We start from the raw sequence: 23285 nt of genomic DNA, 5'->3' as shown, positions 1-23285 counted from the left end.
CAAACCAAATTCTGGATGGTCTCGGTATAGTCGATACTTCCATTCTTGGAAAAAGGTGATTGAATGTGCTCTGTAGACCTCCAGGATGCTTATTACCATATAAAAATGGACAAGAGCTCCAGTAGGTATCCACGTTTCTGGCTGGGAGCCAGTCATTTGCAATTCACAACACTGCTCTTTGGACTTACCACTGCACCCAGGGTGTTCACCAGATGCATAGCAGACTGCTAGGATTTCGAGTATTTCCTTACCTCGATGACTGGCTCCTTACTGCTACGACCAGGCATCAGTTAGAATGGGCAAGAGACTTTACTCTACATCTCTGTACATCTCTAGGCATAACCATAAATTTTGAGAAGTCAAGCTTGCAACCTGTTCAGCAATTAGAATTTATTGGAGCCCGTTTAAACACTGTTTCAGGAATTGTCTCACTCCCTCCAGAAATACTTCAGTGTATCTGCTCACAAGTCAGGTGAATTCTACAAAGCAAAAGGATTCCAGCAAGACTTGTCCTACAAACATTAGGGTCCAAGGCAGCATCGATCACTCTTGTTCTCCTAGCAAGGTATCACATGTGAATTTTGCAATGGTTACTAGCTTCCCAATGGTATCTGATGCACCTACCAATGTCTCATCTAATCTTAATTACCAGTCGCTGCAAACAAGATCTCACATGGTGGCTCCATTCTGATCAGATTTTCTTGGGTTGGCCATTCATTTTTCCCCAGCCCCAAGCCATAGTGACAATGGATGCTTCCCAGATTGGGGGGTGGGGGGCGTTATCTGGGAAGGACAGTCCAAGGCAAGTGGTCCCAACTAGAGGCCAACTTGCACATTAGTGAGATGAGGGCATTGCTGTTAGCATTGCAAGCATTCCAAGATGTCCTTCCTCTAGGGACAGTAGTTATTCAGACAGACAATGTCGGTCATCTGGTACATCAACAAACAAGGACAGCCAAATCTTACCCATTGTGTCGAGAAGCCCTCAGACTTTGGCAATGAGCGATTTCTTCCAACCCCTTTCTCACAGCAATGCACATCCCAGGGAGCTCCAACGTAATAGTGGACAAGCTGAACAGAGCTATCCTCAAGCCTCACGAGTGGTCTCTCAATCCTGTAGTGGCGAACAAGATTTTATACTACTGGGGCAAAGCTTGCAATGATCTCGTTGCCTCTCCTCTGAACAACAAGTGCAGAAGTTATTTTGCCCTAATCCCCCCTTTGGGAAAGTCATCCAAAGATGCTCTCCTCCACGATAGGCCCCTGGTCTTCTCTATGCCTTTCCCCCAACTCCCCTGATACCACAGTTCCTAAAGAAAGCCAAGAGGATGGAAAATTCAGTAATTCTCATTGCCCCATTCTGGCCTTGACAAGCTTGATTTCCCTTCCTTTGGCCTCATCTTCTTCGGAAACCATGGAATCTGGACCCAGCTCCAGATCTGCTGTTTCATCTAAAGGGCATGGTTCATCTGAATCTCCAACATCTCAAGCTCATTGCATGGCTTCTCCAATTCCCATGATTGCCAGGCATCCTTCCCTTTCTTCTCCTGTCTGACAAATTACTGCCACTCATCACAAACCTTCTACTAGGAAGCTGCATCAAAGTAAATGGAAAAAATTTGTTAACTGGGCCCTTGACAATGGACTAGACCCTTATATGAGTCCTTTTCATAAGGTTTTGGATTTTCTAGCTGTCTTTTACCAATCTGGTTCTTCTGCTTCAGTAATTAAAGTTCACCTAGCGGCAAATTCGAACTTTCATATAGGTCTTAATGGTGCATCTTTAATGTCACACAAACTTTGTAAAGCATTTTTAAAGGGTCTCCTAATGTTAAGACCTCCATTTAAGGAACCCATTCCTCCTTGGGATCTAACTTTAGCTCTTCAGGCCCTTACTATGAACCCTTTTGAACCATCAGTGACTTGTGACTTAAAATATTTGTCTTGGGAAACTTTATATGTGAAGTTGTTCTATCTCGCCGTTTTGTTCTTACACGTGGGTCGGAGCCAATCCCTCGGCTCTGAATCGACTGCTTTCAAGCTCAAACTCTCAGAGAAGCTTGAGACCTAGTGTATATCCCATGATGCTCTACTGTGAATCCCTAGATCTAGTTTGCCGCTGCAATGGATCAACAGCTCGTCGGAGGAAGCTCGGGCCAGTGATTTAAAATTTCTTATATTATTAGGATTTTTTGTCTTTAAATTAGTATTACACATACTTAGATTTCAACCTTCTTTATAGTATTAAGGTTTTTGCCTGTTAGTATAACTTGTTTAGGATTTCTAAAAAGTTTTTTCTTCAGGGCTTTAGGCCTCTCTTTCTTGGGCGTGACAGGGCTCTGTCAGCTATTGTGTTTGTGTGTTATCTTCTTATATAATCTTGTGTGCATTATATATCTAGTGTGAGTAGTTAATATTAGATATTTAGTGTATTTATAAATATATATATATATATATATATATATATATATATATATATATATTCTGTAGGAACGTAGTTAATACTAGTGTGTTGTTGTAGTTAAAAGTAACTAATTTTCTTAGACTAAAAATTCAAGGACCTGAATTATTTAAAATGTCAGAGAAACAAAGATCAGGGTTTAAAAGGTGTGAGTGTGGTCAAAAAATGTCTGTTACAGACAACCACTCCACCTGCGTCTACTGTATAGGTTCTGTACACCTACAAGAGGTGTGCTCTATCTGCCACTCCTTTAGTGCCAGGGTTCTCTTGAAAAGGCGGAGGAAGCTGGTAGATAGAGGACTCCTGAAGCCTGATTTTCAGGCTACCTTAGACAAGGCTGACCTCTCTTCCAAGGCTTCAAAGGGGTTGAAGTCTTCCAAGGGATCCTTGGAGCCCAAGTCATCGACTCCGAGTTCCTCTGGTATGGTTCGTGCATCGGCTCCACAGGCCTTGGAGCCGTGTATCGATCCTCTACCTCAGAGCCCAGTTGTGGAACCGATATTGGAGACTCCTCAGTCTCCAATTCTTCAATCGGTTCCATCTTCAGCTCTTTCGACCCATCCCTCGACACATTCTTCGAGGCTTTCTGATGTGGATCTGGACCGAGTGGTCAAGAGGCTCTTAGAGAACCCGGCCCTGGCCAAAATACTGTCTGCTTCAAGCCACTCGACTTTGAAGCCTGAAACCCCAGCCATAACTTCTCCACCTCCTCCTCCAAAGCCAATCTAGCTTTCGGAGCCGGGGCAGGCAGAACCGATGTTGGTAGAGCCTTCGGAGCTGAGGTTTGATCCACCTCCCTCGGCTCCATCGACCTTGATCTCCTCGGTTCCGACCGGGGAATCTCGGGGCCGACAGTCCCTCACTGGCTCCAGGGGGGAGAGTTGAACCGATACCTCGGTTCCGACCCTTCCACTCGGGACTTCAGCACAGGTGGCCTCAGCTCCGTCCTATGGATTGGAGCGGGGGGTCTCGACTCAGGGAGAGCTGCTGGCCTCTTCTGAGCCGACGGACTTCTCGGACATTCTGGTGCCTTCGATGCCATGAGGAAGGTCATGTCTGCTAAGACCACTACCTCCTCAGATCTGTCTTCCCCTCCCCCTAAAGGGCCTCGTTCTACCTCTTCCCCGCAGATCCCCACCAAGCGTCGAGATCCAGGGCCTCAGGTATCCCCATTGGGTGGCCCCTCCTCTCTATGGACTTCACCGGACGCTCCCACCGATGAAGTACCTAAGAAGAGATTGTGCAAGAGGAGGCAAATGGATTCCCCACAGGAATCCCTGACATCAGATACCGACTTGGAGGAATCAGAAGGGTCCCCTACGATCCCCCTCAGAGGATGTCTCATTTGCAGACATATTGGAAATCTTAAGGCAGAGGGGTGATTGGCAGTCCCTTGCCCCTACTGAGGATGAGTCGGTCCTCCTGAAGGCCTTTGGATCTCAACCATCCACCTCCTAGGTTACTCCGCCCCTCGATGAACTGATGGAGCTGGTTGCTCGAAGGACGTGGGAGTCCTCTGATTCAGTGGAACCGGTCCCTCGGAGACCCAACAAGTTCATTACTTTCCCTACTGATAAGGCCTTTCTAACAAAGGGAGTCCCAGTTGATGCCATGGTGGTGGCGGCGGCCACCAAGAAAGAGATGTTGGAAACCTCTTCTGCTGTCCATCCTCCTAATAGAGATTCTAGGACTATGGACAGATATGGGAAATGCATATTTAGTTCTGCGGCATTTTCCATGAGATCGCTCAACTACCTGACACATTTTACCTGTCTTCAATGAGATCTCCTCAAAGAGCTGGGAGATACTCTCCAGGGTAACACAGCTGATGCAGTTTCTGAGAAGGTGACTGCATAACTCAACACCCTCAATTCCATAGTAAACCTCATCCATGCGACTCATTTCTTATGCTGCCGATGGATCGAGTAGGGTGGCAGGCTCAGTGATAGCTCTTTGGAGACAGTCCTGGATGCGCCTTTGTTCCTTTGTGGAAGCCTTTCAATCTTCCTTCGTCAACACCCCATTCGATGGATCCACCTTGTTCAGACCCAAAGTTAAGGAGACACTTACTAGGTGTGAACAAGAAGGAAAGGCTCTGTCTGTCGTTGGAGTCTGTTTTTCCACTCCAAGTAGACCGTACCCCAAAGGGCAACGAAGTGGGAAAATGCAGTTCCGGAAACCCCAAGGAAGTTTCCAAAACAGACCTACTGATACCCCCTCTAGAGGCAGAGGAGGGGGCAAAAATGGAAGACGCCATCCAAACGGCAGAGGCGGTCCGCAAAACCAGGGCGACAGTGAACAGTTCTCTGGGAAGCCCTATCAGTGTTCCTGAAAGGAGGCCCAGCTGTCCTACTCTGTAGGCAGTCGGGGGTCACTTGGCTTTGTACCCAAATGCCTGGCTAAGCATTACAATGGATTCTTGGGTAAAAAGCATCATTGCCAGAGGTTACTACATTCCCTTTACAACCCCCCCCCCCCCCCCATGGGTACAAGGATCCCAGACATTCCACCCAGTCTGAGAGAACTAGCAGCCATAGAAATTCAAAACCTGCTAGACAAAAGAGTCATCCAGCCAGTCCCGGCGGGCCAAATAGGATCCGGAACTTACTCAAGGTTCTTTTTAGTTCCAAAGAAAACAGGGGACTGGAGGCCCATACTAGACCTCAGCAAGCTCAACACCTTCGTCAAGAAGGAGAAGTTCCGGATGGTCACGCTGCAATCAATTCTCCCATTCTTAGCAATGGGCGATTGGATGTGCTCTATAGATCTCAAGGATGCTTACAACCACATCAAAATGGACAGAGCATCCAGAGATCACCTGCGTTTCTTACCAATTCAGAGCCCTGCCCTTTGGACTCACCACAGCCCCCAGAGTGTTCAGCAAATGTATGGCAGTGGTCACGGCTCACCTGAGACGATTGGGATTCCAGGTGTTTCCATATCTGGACGACTGGCTCCACACCACCCTCTCCAGGCATCAACTAATACAAGCAAGAGACTACACCATAAACCTTTGTTCCCAGTTGGGTATAACCCTAAACTTAAAAAAATATGCGTTATCGCCCTCGCAGCATATTACATTTATAGGGGCAGAGCTGGACACCGTTAATGCAAGGATCACGTTGCCCCAATCAAGAATCGTATCTCTAAAAAATCAGCTGTCCAGCCTGTTGGTCCAGAACAAAGCTCCTACATCCCAAATACTGCAGCTTTTAGGCACAATGGCAGCCACACTGATAGCAGTTCCATTAGGTTGCATGCACATGCGAATACTCCAGTGGCTACTCTTCGCGCAATGGTCTTACCAACGTTTGCCCATGTCACATGAGATCCGACTTACGAATCTTTGCAAGAAGGATCTCAATTGGTGGTTGAACAGCGACCAAGTGATAATCGGACGTCCCTTTGTTCTTCCCCAATCCACAGCCACAGTGACCACGGATGCTTCCCTGATAGGGTGGGGGGGGGGGCTATTTCAGGGAAAGACTGCCCAAGGCACTTGGTCAGTCATGGAAACACATTTGCATATAAATGTCCTAGAGCTGAGAGCGGTGTTCGTAGTGTTGCAACACTTTCACGATTCTCTTCCTCTAGGTACAATTGCTATCCAGACAAACAATATGTCGGTAGTCTGGTATATCAACAAGCAAGGGGGAACCAGATCATACCGCCTTATGCCGGGAGGCCCTAAGAATTTGGCAGTGGGCTGTATCCACCAGATGCTTTCTGATAGCAATGCACATCCCGAGGTCATCCAGCGTGATAGCGGACAGACTAAGCAGAGCCATGCTGTTGCCTCATGAGTGGTCTCTCAAACAGAAGGTGGCGGAAGAGATCTTCTGCAGATGGGGCCAGCCTTGCTGCAACCTATTTGTATCTCCAATGAACGCCAAATGCAGCAGCTACTTTGCCCTTTATCCTGCACTGGGGAACAAACCAAGGGACGCACTCATACACGATTGGCCCCCGGGCCTCTTATATGCCTTTCCGCCAATACCCCTAATTCCCAGATTCATACAGAAAGCCAAAAGTCTGGGAAGTACTGTGATATTGATAGCCCCATCTTGGCCTCGACAGATTTGGTTCCCCTTCCTGCGGAAGTATCAAGTGGAAGAACCATGGATCCTGGACCCAGTGCCGGATCTTCTGACTCATTCGTCGGGAGTTCTTCATCCCTCCCTCACCTCCCTAAAACTGACAGCTTGGCTGCTCCAATTCCCACATTAGCCAGGTCTCGAGATTTGTCTTCTGCGGTCCAGCATATTATAGTTTCCTCTCATAAACTATCTACCAGGAAGCTATACAATAGCAAATGGAAACGGTTTGTTCACTGGGCCTCTCAACATGACATGGATCCTTATGTAGCACCTCTTCATATCATCTTAGAGTTCTTATCTTCCGTGTTCCATAATGGCACAGCAGCTGCCACCATTAGAGTCCAATTGGCAGCTATTTCCAATTTCCATGTGGGGTTTAATGGGTCTAACATCATGTCGCATAGACTATGTAAAGCATTCTTAAAAGGAACCCACCATCTCAGACCACCTATCAGACATCCTGTCTCTCCCTGGAATTTGAATCTGGTTTTATCCCAATTGATGCTCGCCCCCTTCAAACCCGCTTCATCGTGTCACTTAAAGTTCCTATCTTGGAAAACTATATTCCTGGTAGCCATTACATCTGCACATAGGGTCTCCGAACTTCAAGCCTTGTCCTCCAAACCCCCATATTTGATTTTTCATCCTGACAGAGTCTCCCTTAGGACTAATCCTACCTTTCTTCCCAAGGTCTGTTCAGAAGCTAACTTAAATCAGTCCATTGAGCTTCCAACCTTCTTCAGGCACCATACCAACAGACTTGAATATATGTTACACAAACTTGATGTACACAGACAACTGAGGTTCTATCTAGATAGAACGAAAGATTTCAGACAATCGGATCAACTTTTTGTCTCTTACGCAGAAAATAAGAAAGGTTTTGCAGTATCAAAAATCACATTGTCTAAGCGGCTCTCTGACTGCATCAAATCCATTTATGCTTCCACTAGTCAGCCATTAGAATCTAACGTCAAGGCCCACTCGACACGAGCTGTTTCTACGTCATTAGCTCATGCAGCTCGATTACCCTTAGATACCATCTGTGCAGCTGCCACGTGGTCAAAACCTCACACGTTTATCACTCATTACAAAGTGGATACGACCTCTGGGGACAGGTCTACCTTTGGTTCTACTGTGCTCAGGAATGTTCTCCCGTGAGCCACCCAGGATCAGGGTGCTCTGGACGCTACCCATGTGTAAGAACAAAACGGCGAGATAGAACAACTTCACATAAAGAAGTTATGTCCTTACCATAGCATTCCATGTGAGTTGTTCATCTCGCCTTTTTGTTCTTACATTCCCACCCACCTTCCCTTCCAGTCGAACAGGATGGTTGCCTTGGTAGATTGGTCAAGTTGTCAGTCTGTATTGCATATTCTGTTTTTCCTATCTACAATCTTTTAGCTACCTTCATAGGTAGACACTATAGTTTCATTTATTCCTGTAGGCTGTCTTGGTTGCAGCATACTAGATCTGGGGATTCACAGTAGAGCATCATGGGATATACACTAGGTCTCGAGCTTCTCTGAGAGTTTGAGCTTGAAAGCGGCCGATTCGGAGCCAAGGGATCGGCTCCGACCCACGTGTAAGAACAAAAAGGCGAGATGAACAACTCACATGGAACGTTATGGTAAGGACATAACTTCTTTTTTTGGTGGCTATTACATCTGCCAGAAGAGTATCTGAACTTCAGGCCTTATCCTGCAAACCTCCCTATTTAATATTTCTCAAAGAAAGGGTTGCCCTTAGGACAAATCCAAACAAAGGATGTTTCAGAATCTTATATTAACCAAACTCTACAATTGCCAGCCTTCTTCCCTAATTTTTCTAATAAAGAGGAGTATGCCCTTCACTTACTAGATGTTCACTGACAATTACATTTTTATCTTCACAGAACAAATGATTTTAGAAAGTCTGACCAATTATCTGTGTCATTCTCCTCTATCTCGTTAGGTAATCCAGTTTCAAAGCTTACCTTGGCCAAATGGCTTAGAGACTGCTTAACCTTCATCTGTCATTCTAGAGGGCACCAACATTCATGTCCAGTTAAAGCCCATTCAACGAGAGTGATCACAACTTCTGGAGTTTTTTATGCCAGAGCACCTTGGGACAATATCTGTGCAGCAGCCACTTGGTCATCTCCTCATATCTTTATCACTCACTACAAATTAGATCAGGTCTTGAGGGGGCGGGCATCATTCGGCTTGATGGTGCTTAGGAATATTCTTGCATGAGACCGCCCAAGACTAAAGTAGCTGGGGACTCTGTCCCACTGTCAAGGACTGAGTGAAGATTAACAACATCAGATAAAGAAGTTATTTCTTATCATAACGTTACATCTCTGTTGTTGATATTCACCAATCCTTGACATCTCCACCCCTTCCTTCCCCCCAACCTGAGACTCTTAGTGGACTGGATTTTCTGTAGCTAGCTTCAAATGAAGGACACATATCTGGTCTCTGACTATTATGTCTGTTATTTTGAGTATAATTTCTGCTTGTCTGTCTACTACTATGTTGGGTAAACTCAATCTGAGGTAATTTTGAGAGGAGCATTATGGGTAGTGCCTGGCTCGTGAGCTTGGAAGGTGCGAGCTGGAATAAATGGCTGAATCAGTTCCAAGGCTCGGAACCGAGCCCACTGTCAAAGATTAGTGAAGATCAACAACAGAGATGGAACATTATGGTAAGATATAACTTCTTTATCTAAAGGACATGACACCTAAACCAGTATCTCCAGCTACTTAGTACCTTACCTCCCACATACTTGATCCATGTGAATAACTCACTCATCCTAAACTGTGATTCAGCTTACCACACCATTACTGCTCTAAATGCACCGCACACAATCTGATCCCGTCTTTCATCTTAATGGTCACTATTAGCCTTCCTAACATAGCAGCTACTACCCAAGTCTCCAGCAATTAAACTTCTACTTTAACTCTGTTCTCCAAACTTCTACTTTAACTCTATTCTCCAAACTTCTACTTTAACTCTATTCTCCAAACTTCTACTTTAACTCTATTCTCCAAACTTCTACTTTAGCTCTATTCTCCAAACTTCTACTTTAACTCTATTATCCCTTTTTTCCACTTCTATAACTGTTAATATAGTTGGCTTGTTAGATTTTCACTGTATACATTGTTTGTCCGATTTTGTATCTTTACTCAAATGTAAACCAATGTTATCTGTACATTGTTTTGTTACATTATGATGTTACCTGGGCTGGGCCTGTAATTCGTTATTGTTTTATCAGTGTTCTGTTCCAGTAAACACATTTAAATGAAGTAAAATAAAACAGCTAGAGTGACCAAAAGTAATTCCAGTCCCAGATAAAGTTGTTTTAAATCCTAGATGATGTCCAAAGTCATTCAAATATGATGATAGTCTCTTCACTTCTGGCTATAAAAATGAATCAGTAATCAGGCCAATCTTTGTCTGAGGTCTTTGACATGTCTTTGAAACATGTTAATCTGATGTTGCCCTTTTCATTGTTCCTTAATGTATGGGTTCGGATCTGACTAGGCTGCATATTACAAACTTTGGATCCAGCTCTCGAGGTCCTTCCTCTACCCATAATGTCCTATTCAATGTCCATTACCCCAATTTCATTGACCGCCATCGTGAACAGACATAGGTTAATCTCTCGAGTTACCATAGTGTTTTTTGTGAGTTTAAAAATGTTATTTTGCTTCTCTTAAAGATTTTTCTCTAACTCAGTCATCCTCCCTCTTAGTTTTTGAAGTTCGTTAGGAGTATATTCAACTTTTCCTTACTATTTCTGTTCTTTTCTTAAAAAAAAAAAAAAAAAAGTTATTTGTCTTACTTGCTTATATTTAGCATGTCAGATAAGCTGATTGGATTTAAAATATGCACTTCTTGTGGGCACAAAATCCCTAATTCAGATGCCAACAAGGAGTCTAAGTATTATCTTGGTCCTGAACATTTAGACACTGCATGTAAAGTTTGTTGTAGCTTTAATCCTAGGGCCATGGCAGACAGGCATAACAAACTGGAAAAAAGAGTCATCTAAAAGGTCCCACCAGACCAAATAAGATTCAGAACTTATTCATGCTTCTTTTTAGTGCCCAAGAAAACAGGGGACCTCAGACCCATTTTGGATCTAAGCAGTTTGAATCAATACATGAAGAACTCTGAATAGTCATGGTACAGTCCATTCTACCTTTTCTTTACAAGGATGACTGGATGTGCTTAACAGATCTTCAGGATGCGTATTATCACATCGAAATAGACAGGCGATCCACAAGATATTTTTGCCTTTGGCTGGGAGCCAGTCATTGCCAATTCAGAGCCCTACCCTTTGGTCTCCTCACAGCCCCCAGGGTGTTTACCAAATGTATGGCAGTGATGGCAGCTCACTTGAGACTAAAAGGATTCTAAGTGTTTCCATATCTAGACAATTGATGTCTCACTGCCCCATCTAAGCATCTCCTTCTGCATGCCAGGGACTATTTGCTCCAGATTTGCAAGTCATTGGGTATAACGATAAACTATGCCAAGTCAAACCTAACACCAGTCCAGAGCCTGGAGTTTATTGGTACACTTCTGGATATGACAAAACAGCTAGCATCTCTACCTCCTCATCACATTTTCACTATCAAAAGTCAAGTTCATCTTCTTCTTTCACAGCCATCTCCTTCAGCAAGATCAGTACTTCATGCACTAGGTTCCATGGCAGCAGCTATTGTACTACTTCCTTTGGCAAGTTTCTTTATGTGTGTTCTCCAATGGACTCCAGCTGTGCAGTGGTTCATTCTGCAATAACCAACCCCTATCTTTTCCAGTCAAGCTTACTCCAATTTGCAAACAGCACATCTACTGATGGATCCAATCAGATGATATTCATCTAGGCCCACCTTTTGTTCTACAAACATTGATGGCTACAGTGACAATGGACACTTCTCAACTGGGGGGACATTTCTTGGGAAAAACTGTCCAAAACATGTGGTCTCCCTAAGAGACCAATTTGCATATCAATGTTCTAGAGATGAGAGCAGTTCTATTTGCATTGCAAGCTTCACAAGATACTCTCCACCTAGTAACTATTGCAGTTCAGACTGGCAGCATGTCTGTAGTCTGGTACATCAACAAACAAGGAGGAACTTGATCTTATCCTCTTTGCAGAGAGGCCATGAGAGTGTGAAACTGGGTGATCTCATCAGACCATTTTCTAACTGCAGTGCACATACTGGGGAAACCAACATACTAGCAGACAAGCTAAGCAGGTCCATTTTGATGCCTCCAGATTGGTCTCTGAATCAGTCTGTAGTGGAAATGATCTTCTGTCATTGGGGACAACTTTACTGCGACCTGTTTGAGACTCCCCATAATATCAAGTGCAACAGGTACTTTGCTTTTATTCCCCCCTCAGGGGGAATCACAGAGAGATACTCTAGTCCATGCTTGGCCCTCGGGTCTTCTTTATGCTTATCCCCCTTTCCCATTGATTTCCAAATTTCTACAGAAAGCAAGTCAGCTGAAGAGCTCAGTAATCCTCATTGCCCCTTTCTCGCCTTGACAAGTGTGGTTCTCCTTTCTATGGTCTCACCTTCGTTTATCCTCCATGGATACTGGAGCCATCTCTGGATCTCCTCTCTCATCCTTCAGGGATCCAGCATCCCAACATACAGACCCTCGGATTAACTGCATGTTTACTACACTTCCAGTGATGGTTTGACAGCCCAGGCTCTCTTCCCCTGTATGTGACATCATTTTGACTTCTCAACAAGAATATATCAAAAAAGTATAAAAAAGCAAATGGATAAGATTTTCCCTCTTTGCTTTGAGTAATGAACGTGACACTTTCTCTGCCCCACTTTCTGTGATTCTCCAAGTTTTGACAACTCTTTTTAAAGGACAAGTTTCTTTGCAGTTAAACTTCAACTGGCAACAATTTCTAATTTTCATACAGGGAACAGAAATTTTTCCCCTGGCTTCATCTAAATTATGCAAAGCCTTTGTGAAAGTTACTTTTCTACTAAGTTCTCTGATAAAGGATCCCTTACCACCTTGGGATCTGATAGTTGTACTAAGGGTCTAACACAGAAACCTTTTGAACCTTCAGCTAAAATTGATTTAAAATTCTTTTCATGGAAAACAGTCTTCTTAGTAGCCATCACTTCTGCAAAGAGAAAATCTGAACTACAGGTTCTCTCTTTAAAAACAGTATACGTCATTTTTCATAATAAGGATAAGATTTTCTTACGGATTAACTGTTCTTTTTTACCTAAAGTGGCTTCTGAAAATAACATTAGCTAATCCAGTCGCTTTCTAGTTTTCTTTCCAAATATTTTTAATAAAGGAAAGTACATGCTGCATTTTCTTATGCACACAGAAAATTATGGAACAATTTAGAAAATCAGATCAACTCTTTGTTTTTTTTTCACCAAAAAAACCTGGGTTGTCTAGTCTCTAAAGTCACTCTGTTCAAATGGATTACAGACTGTATTTCTTGGATTTATCATCAACAAGGCATGACATTACCTAAACCTCCCAAGGCTCACTCATCCAGATTCATGGCTATATCATCTGCTTTTTGGTCAAGAACATAGATTCATGATATTTGCACTGCAGCTACATGGTCCACTGTTCATACTATTGTTACTCATTACAAATTGGATATTATTTCTAGAAACAGAGCCGCCTTTGATTCGGCGGTACTCCAGAATATTCTTCCATGAGGGCCACCCAAGATTAACATAGCTGGAGTTTCTGTCCCATACATTGAGAAAGAATGAAAATAACTACATCAGATTTAAAAGTCACCATAACTAGGCATCTGTGTTGTCTGTTTTCATTCTTCCTTAACCTCCCTCCCATTCATTTTCTCTGGAGAAACCTATTTGACTTTATTTGGAGCCCACAGTTCCGGGTTTGAGCCCTTCCTTTCTCTATCAGCTATACTTGTCTCTGTTTAACAATAGAGATATACTGTATGGCATTAAACCTTATCTGAGGTAATGGGGATGGAATGGGGCATTATGGCTAAAGGAAGGAGCTTGAGAGCTGGATCTGATGTCTGGAATATACGGCCGAGTTGGATCCGAGGATCGGATCTGAACCCACATGTTGAGGAAGAATGAAACTGGATAACACAGATGCCTAGTTATGGTGAGTGCTCCGTAACAACAGCAATCTTCTGGTAGCATTTTACTTAAATCTAGGATCTGTATGATTCTCTTGGACCTGGCCTATAGGATTTTCATCCAAGTGCATGCATTCGTTTTGTTGTTTAAAATCTTAAAACACCTGGTCTTGTAGCCAAACTCAGACATAACTACAATGTTGCCCATTTGTCCATTGGTTTTATAACCAACTCATTTTTCTTGCTCAAGTCTTTAACAGTAAACCACTCTTCTAATGTAGCAAATTAGGGAGACTGAAGAAAATAATGTGTGGGTCAGCCTGATACATTAAGGATGGACCTGGGCAGCTGCAGAGTTTGAACTTAGCATCTGGAAGACAGGCAGACATCAGACAGGCATGGAGGTCATGGGATGAAGCAATTAGGATGGACTGGAAGAGAGAAAGGCTTGTGGTAGAGCAGGTATAGTTAGGGAAGGGTACAGAAGAGAGACTAATTTAAAGGGTGCCTTCCACCATTCACTGCAACTGTCAAGGAAACTGGCCAGGAAAATGCATTGCTTTTTATTTCACATAAGTACCCCTACTTAAGATATTTATAAAGCTGCAATGTGGGCTTCTGTATGTATATATATATATATATATATATATATATATATATATATATATATATATATATATAATGTGTGTGTGTGTGTTCGTGTATGTATATTGCAATCCATTTCAGCATTACAGACTGGATTATCAACACTTATCTAGGGCAGATTTGCCTCATCTGTACTATATGTGTTATTTATGCTACCTTCTTCATCTTGTTGTCATGAGCCACAGCATATACACTGGCAGACATCTATGATGAAGAGGACAGTGCAGCTGTGTGAGGCGGTTATTATAATAGTGACAGTAGGTGCCTGCTGATGAGTCATCCCTTTCTACCTAACCTCCTCATTATGCCACTTTTTCCAAATTTATATTATTCTTTGCAGATTACACTGGAGTAGATTTTATTGTTATTACAAACATTTGTTTGTGGTTATAGTTCTTGTAGGGATTTTTCTTATATATGTCAACAACAAAAATAAGTGATGTAGAGCATGATGCTGCTTAAAAAGCAACACATTCACTCGGAGGGGCTGACTGCTTTCCTTTCTGGCTGATAGCGTTGGTCATTGACAGGGCAGTGCCCATAAGTAAGTCTGTGTGATTCAATGATTTTTTTTTGTGATGAAGATCTTACACTGTTGTTCTTAACTTGTTTTCAGTCAAAAAGCTGCACCTTATTTTGCAAATTATTTCTTAGTTCACTTTGTTTATAATCACAGCAAAGCAATTAAGGCACCAGCTATGAAAAAAGAGTGTACTTCCAAGTGCTAAAGTTAACTTCATACATGTGTCTTACCACACTGTACTACTAGCCTTTGCAACAGTTTTGCCAGTAGTCCGCTAACTGCATTGATTTCTAATGTATGTGGTTCAATTAAAGAGGCAGTTTTCAAAGTTTCTGCACTATTCTCATTGTACCTCAGGGCAGTTGTGAATGTATGTTGGTATTTTATAAAGACATCTTTTTTTGAAAACTTATTTCAATGGAATTAAATTTATCAAAAAATCAGTACATTTTCTATTTTTTGTCTGTCCTGTGTTCTTTTTATAAATAGGAAATGGGAAAATAAAATTATTGCATTGTTTGTTTTACTGGTATTCCACTTTTCAGTACATTTTTCTAATTTTTTGTCTGTCCTGCATTCATTTTTAAATAGAAAGTGGCAAATACGATTATTGCATTGTTTGTTTTACTATTAATCCACTTTTCTTGTTTTTCAGGGTGGTAGAGGCAGTGCAAAAAAGAAAAAGAAAGATGCCTCGGTAGAACTTCGCCATGATCCACCTATCGTGAGAGAACTGGGCTCTCTTTTTATAAAACTAGAGAATCTCATTTCAGGGGACTATGTTTTTAAGACTGTGTGTGATTTTGGCATTATTAGCACTGAGCAAACAGAGAAAGCACCACTTCCATTAGATAAAAAGGTATGGCAGTCCTTATTTACTCAGAATTTATTTCAGTGAAAATATAGTTTAAGCATGGTAACTAGAAATGCAACACTGACTAAAAGCTGAGTTTTCACTGTATCTGCAGAGACTGGGGAAAGGAAGGTATGTATAAATGCTAAAAGCCTGAATAGGAAATGCAGAAACCTAAAAGACTTAAAACTGATGTTAAAAATATTTTTTTATATTACATTTCTTCTAGAACTTCGTAGCAGTCATATTAAGTTCCCATTTCCTCTGTATCTGCTTAAACTGCTGCGTCTTGCAGATTGTTCCTTCTTGTTACTAAGACCAAAACTATAATCTCTACTCTTACCAAGAGAATAATGGTAGTGCCATCCTTTATTACTTTCTTAAAATTTTGCTGCAGTGCTCTGTTCCAAACAACAGTATTCAGGGCCGTTCCTTTAGACTGTTACTTTCCTTTAACCTGCAGAGGTCTCAGGAATACATGATTCATTTGGAAGGAAGGAAGTCTAAAACAATAACAGTAACTAATGTAAAGTACATTCCATGAGTTTGCACCCCTCACATATGCCCTTTTAATGTGCATTATTCTTTGTGAGTTGTGCATACTAGTATAATGGTGAGCAGAAACAGAACCCCCCCATACCCTCTTCCTAGAAAAAGTGAGCTGACCAGTAACCACTCTCTCCGTTCTCTTCTTCTACTCCCCCCATTGGCCAGGCATCTGATGCCTAGATTGCTACTTGAACTAAGGTATCCTGTCATATATGTAGATGCCCTGATTGTACACCAGTAGAAAGGTAACTTGAGTGGTTTTACTCTATCCTCAATCTGATAGTGAGAATGGGCCAAGAAACTCCTTTTTAAATAGAATGCTTTGCCTGATGTATATGAGTCTGCTGCCAGAAAGACAGTGTGTTCTTCCCAGGCCATAGAAGGAATTATTTTTCCAAGAGCCTAGCAACTTCACTTGCTGCTGTTGTACATGATTCCTCTAAAGACACTGCAAAGTTGTCACTGAGAAGTTGGTTCATTCATTTGTGAAACTCGATTTGTTGCTCATACAGACATGGAGGGTCAAAGTGAGACTATTTCATTGGCCATAGGACTTTTTAGTTGACGTGTCAGTTTTCTTTGAGTTCATAAATTCTGCTGCTCGATGTGCAGTGGTGTTTAGCAGTGCCCTGTATAGACTCAGCCACTTATGAACTAAATGTTCCCTATGAAACTTCCCCTGTAACGTTACCCAGTACTCAGTTGCACAAAGAGCAACTTGTATGCTTGCTGAGGAGTACTGATGCACAAATTCAGTCATAGATAGACTAGATGTAGTTTCTACCTTCACAGCATCCATGTTAACCTGCTGTACCACCCTTTTGTAGTTCACCTAAAAAGACCTGACTGACACCATAGATGAGCACTTTCCCAATTTCTCTGCTGCCAGCTTGGTAGATATGGGCATCCTAAGACAAAGTAAAAATTTCTGAATGTCCGCTGGCAACCAACTAATTACTACAGTATGTGAGAGATGTAGTAACACAATGTCACTGGAGGTGAAACTCTCAAATAAAAGCACTCAAAATAACAATCAGGTTTTTGTTAATATAGGCATAACACCCACCACACATAGTACTTACCCAACACATAGACCAACATATACTAAGGCACTTAAAAGCAACCACATTCATCATTCAAACTGCCTTAGTGGTATATGGGTTCTGTGCCTACACAGACCCACACTGGTAGCTTTCCAGATCTCAGAATTCTCATCTCTGACTCCCTGTGATAGGGGGTCAGCTAAGCCCCTCCCATCAGGAGAAGCCTAACCCCTGTCACAAGAAGTCAGTTGTTCTGCCTTTTAGCACCAGCTGTAGGAATCCCACAGTCAAATCTTTTCCATCCAGACTCAAATAAGATCCCTTTGGGAACTTCTCTTCCTCTTTATTACTATAGGTTTTTGATTTCTTTCTGTTTTATTATAGAGAGACCAGTTGGCGTAATGGTTAAGGTCTTCTCCATGCACAACATACAAGGTTCAATCCTGACCTCCGGCCAATGCCTGTTTGGAGTTTGCATACTCTCCCTGTGTCTCTTTGGGGTTCTTCCCACCTCCCACTTGTTTTGGAGAGGGTGATTGATAAATGAATATTCAGTGGAGTAGAAAGTAAGATGGGATATGAGCAATTCAGATTCATATCAGGATGCAGCACAACTGACCCAATGTTTGCAGTGAGACAGATAGTTGAGAAAAAGCTAGAAATGAGAAAAAGAGTCCAATTGCAGGAAAGGTAACAGAAAATATATTGTGGTGGTTCGGGCACATGTGCAAAAAAAGCAGAAGACAATCTGGTGAAGAAGATTTAGGACAGACAGGAAGTAAGCAATAGGAAATGAGGGTGTGTAGCAAAGAGGTGGATGGATTATGTGAGAGAAGATCTGCGAGAGTCAGGCTTGATTATTGAACAGGCAGGAGTGTGGACTGAATCGAGAGAGATGACGACAGCTAACATGACATCTTGACCCCATGTGTGATATCTATCTATCTGTCTATCTATCTATATCTATGTCTATGTGTGTGTGTGTGTGTATATATATATATATATATATATATATATATATATCTATATATAGTTACACTTCATAATCTCGAATTACTGAAATCCCAAATTTCAGTAACCCGAGACCATGAAGCCGAAAATCCAGAATGCCAAAAGTGCATAAGAGCGAATTCAAAAATCTCGAACCCGCGCTTTTGCATTTCCGGTACATTGCATGTAGTGTTATAGCACCTGAGGTTGCAGGTGAGTGAGTATTTGTGTGTGTTTTTGTACGTTGTATGTGTGGGTAAGGGTAGGAAGGTGTAAGTGTGAGTGTGAGTGTTGGATTTCTTGGTGTTTATGTATGTGTGATGTGTATTTGTGTGTGAGCGAGTGGAGGATGCCGTGGTATGAGGTTTTTATTGATGTTATGTGCGATCTCGGAGTTGGTATATATAAGTAGGGGGTGTGGGGGGCACAGGGCGGCTTACCTCCCCTGCTTATATGTAGTGTAGGACTGTGTGGTTTGTGTGCTGTGGGTGGAATGGTGTGTGTGTTATGTGATATATGATGTATGTATGTTCGTGATTGTGTGATTCGTGATTGTGGGTTTCGGTATTGTGAATGGTTCGACTTCATAGTCTCGGGTTACTGAAATTCGGGAAACCATATATATGTTCTTCCTGTTTCACTGTTGCAGTCATTACATTTGGGTTATCTGCTTGCAGGTAGCCCTCAGTCGGCCTGATTAACAAAGTCTTGGGTCCTGCGTCGGTTGCTGTCCCTTCCTCCATGACATCAGGTCGTTAGGGGTATAAAACATGCAGCCAATGCCATTACATCAGTCTTTCTTGCCGTGCGGTGCCCAAAGCAGAAGCAATTCGTAAGTGCCGGTCAGCCGATCCTGAAATTTTCATTTTCGAGTTTCAGAACCGAAGTCTTCAACTAAAGCTAAGTACCCCATTGGGGAAACTTTTTCTTGCTCCTTACCGATGTCAGTAAAAGTTAATAATTGCAATACTTGTGGAAAGCAAATACCTCATAAAGATTTTCATTCATACTGTATTCCTTGCCTAGGCCCTGACCATGACGTACCTTGCTGTCGGTTTTGTGCTTTATTTAATCAGCACACTATCCATCATCGGTATATTTTCGCCTCTAAATATTTCGGTTCTCAGTTTAATTATCCAGAAATGTCATCGGTTATCCATCTGTCTACCGGGATTCTGAAAAAACGCAAAGATAAAGACAGAGACAGGCTGCCGAGGTCCAAAACTGCCGATGACGCTTCTCCTAAGCCAGTCGCCAGTTCGCCGGTACTCAGTGAGGCACTTTCGCAGCCCCTGATACCCGCTACTTCTGATTCGCAGGCCTCTACTGAGAACCATTCAGAGTATACCATGGGATGCTTCAACTATGGAACCCGCGGATGTCTCTGCCTTGGATTGGTCAGGAGCCGCTGTGCAGACACTGGCTTCTGAGGGTGTATTCAGGCCTACGGGCTTGCATATTAAACCGACGTCTCATTCTTTACTTAGGCCTAAATCTCGATCCATGCCTAAAAAAACGACACTCAGGCCACATGCTTAGGCCTCTATGCCTAAAAAACAAATGATAAGAATGGCTGAAGATCTAATAACTCTAATCAGGGGTAGCCAACCCCCCCCTCTAAGAGGCCTAGGACTGAAGTTGATAATGAATCTTCTGATCAGGATTCTGTTGTCTCTGTTTCTTCTGATTATCTGGATTTGCCCTTATCTACTTATGAAGATTCTGATGCAGAGGACTCCATTCCCTCTGCTTCCCCTCCTGAGGATTTTTCTTTTGGGGAAACCTTACATACTCTAAGGGAGCATTTCCACTGGGGAAGCCAGGATTTTTCTGATTCAAAAAAGAGGCTTAGGGATTTCCTTTTCATAGATTCATAGATTCATAGATTAGTACTAAGCTAACTGCCCTTGCGAGCCATTTTAAGCTTAGCCAATTATCCCTTGTGAGACTCAAACCCTGCACCTTGTGTTTGTAAGGCAAACACCTTAACCATTAGGCCACCCCTCCCAACACCTACCTCAGCATAGGCCTTTAGATATTCCTCCTGTACTAGACATGCTCCCAGAAAACCTGACAGATTCTACAGGGTCCCTGTGTCCCACAAGTTCCTTTTTAAAAATCCTATTGCAGATCCAGAGACTATTTCACAGGGGCCCAAGGGCATTAAGGCTTCTACTGCTAAAAATCCTACCCCTTCTGATAGAGACTCCAGGAAGCTGGATAGATGGGGTAAGAAGGTTTACACTTCTGCAGCCTTGGCCATTAGGGCTTTAAACTGCCAGTTTCATATGTTAAAGTATCAGCAACATGTTATTGGACTGCTTAAACAGAAAATGATGTTGATTCCTGACTGTGTGGAAAATAAAGAATTACAGGATTTAATGCATTCTTCTGAACAAGTTGGAAAACATACTTTGCAATGTGGTTTTGATTCATTAGAGGCCTCTTGCAGGGCTGCTGTTACTGGTTCTGTGCTCAGAAGCCATGCTTGGCTTAAGGAGCAATCTTTGCCTGATCATGTTAAAGCTAAATTGTTGGATGCTTCTTTAAATCAGGACCGCCTGTTTGGCAACAAGGCTGAGGAAGTTCTTAAAAAGATGGAAGATAAAGCTAAATCTATGCAAACTGTTAAAGATTTTTTACAAGTTCAGCCTCCTAGATTTAGTAGGCACTGGCCCTCTAAGAATTGGCCCTTTCCAACCCCTTCCAGGTCTTCTCAAGCCAAATCCAGACACAGCAAATACCACAGGTTTCAGTCCCAGGGGACACACAGAACTAAGCAGTGGGAGCCTCCACTTCCAAATCTGAGAGTAACAAGACTCCCCACTATGGTAAACTGTCTCAATGACTTCCTTTTAAAATTTCCAAGCACTTATCAACTGACTGCCCCTTTGGGGGGAAAGATTGCTCTTCATGCAAAGAATTGGGAACTCATTACCCATGACAAATGGGTTTTAAATATAGTGGCCCAGGGATACAGATTTCACTTCCACACATTGCCAATACCAAGCAGGTGGCCAGACCTACCCCCAAATCCATGGGCAGAGGCCCAAAAACAAGTACTTTCTCTCTTAAGCATGGGGGCTATTCACCTGGTACCAGAAGAGGAAAAGGGACAAGATTTCTACTCAAGACTTTTCCTGGTACCCAGAAAAGACAATTCATGGCGTCCTATCTGGACCTGTCTATTCTAAACACCTTTTTGGAGATTCCAAAATTCAAGATGCTGACTCTTCACCAATTACTTCCTGTGCTAGGCAAAGATGCCTGGTTGGCAACACTAGATTTAAAAGAAGCATACTTGCACATCCCAATCAGGGAATCTTGCAGAAGATACCTACGTTTCAAAGCAGGCTACAAGCACCATCAGTTCTCTGCACTGCCCTTTGGCTTATCTACTGCACCCAGGGTATTCACAAAGTGCCTAGCTCCAGTTATTGCATTTTGCAGGCAAAGAAATATTCAAATATACCCATACCTGGACGATTGTCTAATTCAGACAGAAAGCCAGGGCATACTTTTGAATCATCTGGCCTTTGTACAAAGGGTTCTAACTTGTCTGGGGTACACCATAAATGAAAAGAAATCACACCTGGTACCCTGTCAACAAATTATATTCCTGGGAGCAAGCTTGAATACAACTTCCCAGATGGCTTACCTCATGCCAGAAAAACAAATTCATTTGACAACCTACTTCCAACAAGTGGCCACAAAAATCCTGCTATCTGCGAGACAAATACTGCAAGCCTTGGGGTTCATGGCCTCCTGCATTCTTCTAATTCCATATGCAAGACTGCATATGAGGAAACTACAGTGGTATCTAAAAAGCCTATGGTGTCAACATTCTCAAGACCTAGAAACAATGATTCATATCATACCTTGCCTATGCCTAGAGTTCCTTTGGTGGGTAGAGGCCTGCCACCAAAACAAGGGACCACCTTTCACACCACCCCCTGCTGCCCAAACCCTAACAACAGATGCATCAGACTATGCATGGGAGGCTCACCTAACAGGGAAGTGCATTCATGCACTTGCATATCAGTCAAAAAGAAATGTTAGCTGTACAGAATGCTCTGACAGCCTTCAAGGACCATATTCTTCCAGGACAACTAATGGTAAAGACAGACAACACCACTGTTATGTGGTACATAAACAAGCAGGTGGGTACACATTCTTACCCCCTCTGCAGACTAGCCATGGTATTGTGGAACACAGCCTTGAGCTACCAAGTGCACCTACAAGCTCAGTTCCTGCCAGGAAAATTAAATACGCTGGCAGATGGGCTAAGCAGAAACCTCATGGACCCACATGAGTGGAAACTGGAAACAAGGATTTTCAACATGTTGACAAGCAAATGGGGGAGCCCAGATATAGACCTGTTTGCCTCTACCCAGAACTACCAATTGGACAAATTTTGCACAAGGACTCCCCACAAACAAGCCTGGAAAGTGGATGCTCTGTCCTTCAGCTGGAAAAACCTATCAGTCTATGCCTTCCCCTCACTGCCTCTGCTCTCCAAAGTACTACTAAAAATCAAACAGGACAAACCAAGGATGATTTTGATTGCTCCAGACTGGCTATGCCAACACTGGTGCCCCCTCCTGTGCAGTGTGTCACTGTTATCTCCATGGCACCTGCCTCAGACTCCTTCCCTGCTGTCTCAGCAGGAGAACCAGATTCTGCACCTTCAGCTTCTAACACTGAACCTTGCAGCCTGGCTAATTACTTAATCTCTCCTTTACCATCCTTCAGCAAACCTGTGATGGATATCATTTAAGAGGCAAGGAGGCCTAGTACTAGAAAATCCTATGCTGAAAAATGGAAAAGATTCTGTGCCTGAAACCAATCTCAAGGGATGAGCACAGCAGCGCCCAATTTACCTCAGATTTTACAATACTTAACTGAGATGGTTCATAAGGGCCTGTCTTTTTCCTCCATTAAAATCCACAACTCAGCCATTTCAGCTCATTATAACACACAACCTCCCCTCTTCTCTCATCCACTGCTCAAGCAGTTCCTC

The 23285-nt window shown here is 42.9% G+C and overlaps 1 protein-coding gene across 3 annotated transcripts in view; it reads left to right on the top strand.

Annotated features, from left to right (window-relative positions):
• LRRC43 (leucine rich repeat containing 43) overlaps positions 1 to 23285 on the top strand; it is a 1074258-nt gene that overhangs the window by 840645 nt on the left and 210328 nt on the right. For all 3 annotated transcript variants that reach the window (XM_044068605.1, XM_044068603.1, XM_044068604.1), the window contains exon 10: positions 15486 to 15689. In XM_044068605.1, the coding sequence (XP_043924540.1) occupies positions 15486 to 15689 (204 nt within the window). The remainder of the gene's footprint in view (positions 1 to 15485; positions 15690 to 23285) is intronic.

Source organism: Protopterus annectens, chromosome 4.part0 (assembly GCF_019279795.1).
Source record: "Protopterus annectens isolate FY-2018-M chromosome 4.part0, PAN1.0, whole genome shotgun sequence".
NCBI lineage: Eukaryota > Metazoa > Chordata > Ceratodontiformes > Protopteridae > Protopterus > Protopterus annectens.
The sequence above is the reverse complement of the archived record's forward strand: the minus strand, read 5'-3'. Positions and strand labels throughout refer to the sequence as shown.